Genomic DNA, 6,099 nt, shown 5'->3' with positions numbered 1-6,099 from the left:
CTCTGACAAGTCTTCGTCTCCTGGGTCTTTTGACCTTGACAAGTCTTCGTCTCATGAGTCTTTTGACTCTGACAAGTCTTCGTCTCATGGGTCTTTTGACTCCAATCTTTCCCGGATTTGTGGGTGTTTTGACTTCTCTCCGTCTCGTGTATGTGCTTTAACTCTGTGGCCGTATTGACTCATGCTCATAGGTGTTTTAACAAACAAAGTCTTAATATTAAACGTGCACTTAACTGTCCGTGATTACCGCCCTTCCTGAAATAAATATGTAGATAATACATTTTTAATAAATAGATGTAAGACAGACATTTTTAGGGGGGTGTTTTTCATTCATCTGATCTCATTTAGCTTTTTCTCAGTCTTTGGACGGTTTGTCAAAGAAAACCAAAAGAATGCAAAGAATATTGTTTTCAGAAAAGCATTTATTTAGGTGACTTAATAATAAATAAATCAGTGTTGATACTGACGTGGGAAAGAGTTTAATTATTTAATTTGCAGAACGTGTAATCTTTCCGTCGTTGTGTAGAAGAGACCGTGAATTCATCAAATTACAGACAGTAGTAGTCTTAGTGACTAATGGAATCTGTGGATCAGCAGGAAGTGCAGTTCTGAAAACAGGATGCCAGATTAAACCCAGATGAGCTTCATTGTGGTTGGCTGCGACAGTTTGGGTGAGCAGCTCCAGCCCGCGTAGCACTGACAGGTGAAGTTCTCGGCCCAGACGTTCAGGTCGGCGGCGGACGGGAGACCGATCGCCATGTACTTCTTGTCGGCCCGCAGGATGCTGAAGTGGGCGGGGTTCAGGTGCAGGTAGTGGGCAGAGTCGTAGCTCTTCCTGACGCAGCGGCCCCTCCCCTGGCACAAGACCTGGCTGCAGAGCATGGCGGCCGCCGTCACGTTGGCGATGTACGGGTTGAAGGTGGACGTCAGGTACTCGGACAGAGACTCACAGGCATACTGAAGGGGCGGGGCGAGACTCAGGTGTATTAGGACAAGAAGTCAAGGCAATTTAAAAGCAATTAGGTTAGCCGAAATGGAGGAAATATGGGCCCAGGGAAGAAATTAAATACATTTAATTCAATATTTAAATGTTGTGTTACATTTAAGTGAACTATCTAAGATATATGTATATATATTATATTCATTTGATATATTATATATATCAACTTCCATCCACCCAGTAGAAATTTCACTATGAACCACAAATATCAAGCTGCTGGTGGCGCTAGAAAGAAATGTCAGAGGATCTCCAAAATCATTGTGATTCTCTGGGGAACCCAAATGTCAAGACGACGCACAATAATGGCAATTATTTTTAACACCACACACAAAAACACTTCACATCTGTGAGTTGAGATAACAAACACACAGCTGTCAGTTCCTCCAAAAAAACAGGAAGCAAAGGCATGTTAATTATTTGCTGAATAAAGCCTGGTCATATTGTGTTCCCCTTTTTTAGACCTGAAGAGTGTACACGATGTTCTCAAGGCTGCAGACTCACACGGAGACTTTAAAAGTGACACACGCATGAAGAACAAGGCACGACCAGAGCCTGTTTCTACACATGCATTTTGGCATATTCGAGTGTGTTTACCTTGTTGTTGTAGTCTTTGGTTCCTCCCCACATTACGACCCCTGAAGCTCCCAGAGCTGCAGACTCTCCTACAGTGCTCACCAGGTCCGCCTGATAGAGGACGAACCGCACGGAATATTTAACACATTCGCAAATAGTATTTCACACTCCTACTGATGTGTTTTTTTTAAAGCTTGTTTTCATTTTCGATAGCTTCTTTGAAAAGTCAAACATGCTCTTTCACAGCAGTCCATGAAGGTCTGGTGCATTAGACTGTGTGTAAAGATGGACGACATGACGGCAGTAAAGGTAACAAAAGCCCCCACTCCTCCCTTAGCGGATGGGAAAAGATCAAAGTACACGTATACTTAATTTACCCAAAGATGGTTTCTGTCACTTTAAGTAGTTCTCGTGACGCAGATACATGTTCAAGTGTTAATCTTTCTGATACGTTTGCAGGTGAAGCTGGATCTGGGTCTAGTCCAGGGTGGACTGGTCTCTAGTCTAAGCTGAAGGAGGTTCTGGTAAACCTGCATGACGTCATCTGGTTTCACCAGAATCCGACCCGGTGGCTCCGATGAGGAGCTTTAAGAATAACTCTATAGAACCAGTCCATCTTCTCTCTGATGGTCTAGTTTACTGATAGAGGTCTACAGAGGATCGGGACTACACTGAGACTGGTTCACAACCATTTAACAGACTGGGAGGAACATTTGACTGGTTATGAACTCAAATGAACATCACAGTGTTAACGCCAACAGATGGAGATCCGGCTGTTTGACCCTGCTGCAGTATAAGGAGAGGTTTTCTGAAGGGAACAAAACAATTCCAACAACTTTAATGTTCCTTGTAGTAACTTTAAGTTAGTTTTACCTGGGTCTCGAACTTCTGGGTCTGGTCCCGGTACAGGGGCCTGGAGTAGACGTAGACCGGCATGGTGTATGGGCGCTTGGGCAGCGCGGCCACCCTCAGCGCCTCCTGGACACGGTTGCGGACGTAGAGCGCGGCCTGGGGGGAGTTCCTCAGGTTCTGCTGCAGGTAGACGGAGGGGAAGAGGGCGGTGCTGTGCTCCCACAGCCACAGCATCTGGTTGTTCTGCTCCTGGGTCTTCAGGGAGCACTTCCCCGTGTAGCCGGTCTTCCCCCAGCCATAGTTGTAGCAGTCGGGGAACAAGTAGAAGCCCCAGCGGCGGCTTGGACGCTCGCCGATGCCAAGGCTGATGGTCTTCTCCATGAAGCGCCGCCCAGAGTGCTGGAACTGGCTCTTTGCCATCTTGGAAATTTTCCTAGATGACAAAAAAGGGGCCATCTGCAAGGCGTGAGTGATGGACAGCTTCTTATAAATATGTTTTGACCCCCAGTTCTGGTCCCACAGGGGGCGCCAGGACTCCCAATCAATGACAGCGAGCCCGGGAGAGGAATCCCGGGAGATGTAGTGATCGATTTGACTCTGCGCCATGGCCAGATGCTCCGTCAGGTTGCCCTTCTGGGGGACCCCGCCTCTGTAAAGCTTGCGTTTGGCGGTGTCGACTTTGGGGTAGAGGCCGAGGCGGTCCTCGTAGAAGATGGTGAGGAACTGACCGGGCCCGGCTGCGGGCGTGGTCACCGCCTGGAAGGCCGCGGTGTCCAGCGGGATGCGGAGCTGTCGACACTGGCCGGTGGGGGCGTTCCATATGGCCACGAAGGGGTGGTCGTGGATCAGCGGCGGCTCAGTTGGTGGCAGGGCACGGATGGCGGTGACAGATCCCACGATACAGAGGGCGACGCAAGACAGGAAGGACGACGCCATCGCGGTGGCTCTGGACAAATGGAAGAAAGACAACGAATGACGTTCACTCCCAATTCGTCCATATTCTATCCATGTCAGATTGTTTGATGGATTGTGCTACAATTTAAAGATGCCAATGTGGTATCTGCACGTTTAAGAAGTGGACGTGATCTATGTGACTCTAAAGTCATTTTCTCACAGACTTCTATACAACCAGAGGAGTCGCCCCCTGGTGGTCAGGAGAGAGAATGCAGCTTTAACACATGAAGCATAGACTTCTATACAACCAGAGGAGTCGCCCCCTGGTGGTCAGGAGAGAGAATGCAGCTTTAACACATGAAGCATAGACTTCTATACAACCAGAGGAGTCGCCCCCTGGTGGTGAGTAGAGAGAACGCAGCTTTAACACATGAAGAATAGACTTCTATACAACCAGAGGAGTCGCCCCCTGGTGGTCAGGAGAGAGAATGCAGCTTTAACACATGAAACATAGACTTCTATACAACCCGAGGAGTCGCCCCCTGGTGGTCAGGAGAGAGAATGCAGCTTTAACACATGAAACATAGACTTCTATACAACCCGAGGAGTCGCCCCCTGGTGGTCAGGAGAGAGAACGCCTGGCTGCGTCCAATGCGCTGCCTAAAGTCATTTCCTGCTGTGTTCTGGTCGGTTGGTTTGTAGACGTTGGTCGAAGCAGCATTTGCTCCTAAATTATTGATCGTGTCAAAATTGTTGAAGGCTGTTTTCAGTCTTAATAACTCTTTGTGTCGTAAGCACTGTAAACACATGCTGATTGTTTCTAAGTTTATACTGCGTTCATGTATACAGATTGTTTGTGGATCCATTTGTTCTGGATTAAATAGTTTGAATTAGTTGATTTGTTGTTGTTGTTGTTTTGATTAGATTCGTAGAGTTAAAAAGTTCTCGGACATATTGATAACATATGTTAATCTGTTCATTTTATTTCCGTGTTCCTCTTTCAGCATCTGACCAAAGACTAAGAAAGATGATACAGCTGTTGACTAAAAAACGTATAATCATGTACTGGATATAAATAAAAATATATTTATTGACGGGTCTGTCTCATAAAACACGTCATGCATCATAAGATACTTGTTGATTGATAAAGACAAGAACATATATAATAAAATGATTCTGTATACTCTTGGAAACAATCCAAAGAAGAAAGACAAAACTATATACTAGATAACTAAAGATCTACTAAACAGAAGGCGTTTATTAAGACATAACATTTAGTCATAACCCGTATTTTTGGAGATCAACACAAAATCAATATAACTGTCACTACAAAACACAAATTGTCCAGATAATTAATTGTACATCATTTATATATATATATTTACAATAATATAATATTTCACAACATGTCGTGAGTTCCTACCTGCTGCTCTCTTCTGAAGGACTGGTGTCTAAACTTCTTGCTGCTTCATGTGTCGGAGGAACCGGTTTCTTCACTCTGATTGATCGCTATCTGATCGATTTCCTGACTCCACGCTCAGCGTTCGGAGAGTTGAGGGTCGAACTTTCAGGGTCTGAAGACGTCCACACAGAGAGAGTGGACCCCACTTGGTTGATGACTCAACAGTACCAAAACGACTTTGTTCTAGTAAAGTGAGAAGAGTTGAACACGTCTTTTTAGTTTGTGTTTTAGTGTGTAAGTGTGGGAGTGTGTGTGTGTATGTATGTGTGAGTGTGTGGGGGTGTGAGTGTGTGTGAGAGTGTGTGAGTGTGTGTGGAAGTGTGTGTGTGGAAGTGTGTGAGTGTGTGTGGGAGTGTGTGTGTGAGTGTGAGTGTGCGTGTGTGCATCTGTGTGTGTGAGTGTGTATGAGTGTGAGTGTGTGTCTGTGTGAGTGTGTGTGTGTCCATCTGTGTGTGTGTGTGTGTGCGTGACTGTGTGTGCGTGTGCGTGTACATCTGTTTGTGTGTGTGTGAGAGTGTGTGTGCGTGTGTGCATCTGTGTGCGTGTGTGAGTGTGTGTCTGTGTGAGTGTGTGTGTCCAACTGTGTGTGTGCGTGAGTGACTGTGTGTGCATGTGCGTGTACATCTGTTTTTTGTGTGTGTGAGAGTGTGTGTGTGAGAGTGTGTCCATCTGTGTGTGTGTGAGTGTGAGTGTGAGTGTGAGTGTGCGTGTGTGTGTGAGTGTGAGTTTGTGTGTGTGTATGTGTGTGTGTGTGTGTGTGAGTGTGTGTGTGTGTGCGTGTACATCTGTTTGTGTGTGTGTGAGAGTGTGTGTGTATGTGAGTGTGTGTGTGTCCATCTGTGTGTGTGTGAGTGTGAGTGTGAGTGTGAGTGTGCGTGTGTGTGTGAGTGTGAGTTTGTGTGTGTATGTGTGTGTGTGTGTGTGTGTGAGTGTGTGTGTGTGAGTTTGAGTGTGTGTCTATGTGTGTGTGTGTGTGTGTGAGTGTGTGTGTGTGAGTTTGAGTGTGTGTCTATGTGTGTGTGTGTGTGTGTCGACTGCTCGATGACTCGCTGTTCTGATGCTTATTAGACAATATGGACGATATTAAAGGCAAAAAAAAACACCTTTAAAGCACAAATGATCGGCGTCAATATCTGATCAATATCTGACCTTTTGAAGTATAAATGATGTGTCACGGTGATGTTCGCCGCTGCGTTTGACTTGTTTTCCTCTCATGAAACACTTTTTTGAATGTGTGGTATTTTTCATTCCTCAGGATTATGACAGAAACCGGTTTGATGACTCAAGTTTCCACGTTTGTCACTTCAGAATATAAAGA

At 45.7% G+C, this 6,099-nt stretch overlaps 1 protein-coding gene across 1 annotated transcript; it reads right to left on the bottom strand.

The window, feature by feature from the left end:
* Positions 1 to 402: 402 nt before the first annotated feature.
* LOC117732539 (hyaluronidase-5-like) lies at positions 403 to 5,096 on the bottom strand. Its single transcript, XM_034535548.1, has 4 exons — positions 4,743 to 5,096; positions 2,447 to 3,371; positions 1,595 to 1,684; positions 403 to 957 (listed from the first exon to the last, which is right to left on the bottom strand). The coding sequence occupies exons 2-4, from the start codon at positions 3,359 to 3,361 to the stop codon at positions 628 to 630; spliced, it is 1,335 nt and encodes a 444-aa protein (XP_034391439.1). The 5' UTR covers positions 3,362 to 3,371; positions 4,743 to 5,096; the 3' UTR covers positions 403 to 627.
* Between the last annotated feature and the right edge of the window lie 1,003 nt (positions 5,097 to 6,099).

Source organism: Cyclopterus lumpus, chromosome 6, assembly GCF_009769545.1.
Source record: "Cyclopterus lumpus isolate fCycLum1 chromosome 6, fCycLum1.pri, whole genome shotgun sequence".
NCBI classification, from domain to species: Eukaryota; Metazoa; Chordata; class Actinopteri; order Perciformes; family Cyclopteridae; genus Cyclopterus; species Cyclopterus lumpus.
This window is presented reverse-complemented; position numbering and strand designations above follow the sequence as displayed.

Bases quoted from the DNA above. Each gene is read 5' to 3' on its own strand.
- LOC117732539 (XM_034535548.1), bottom strand. From the start codon at position 3,361: ATGGCGTCGTCCTTCCTGTCTTGCGTCGCCCTCTGTATCGTGGGATCT. The intron at 1,685-2,446 runs GTAAAACTAACT...GTCCTCTATCAG, and splicing joins CCCAGAAGTTCGAGACCCAG to GCGGACCTGGTGAGCACTGT. The intron at 958-1,594 runs GTAAACACACTC...CCGCCCCTTCAG, and splicing joins CCAAAGACTACAACAACAAG to TATGCCTGTGAGTCTCTGTC.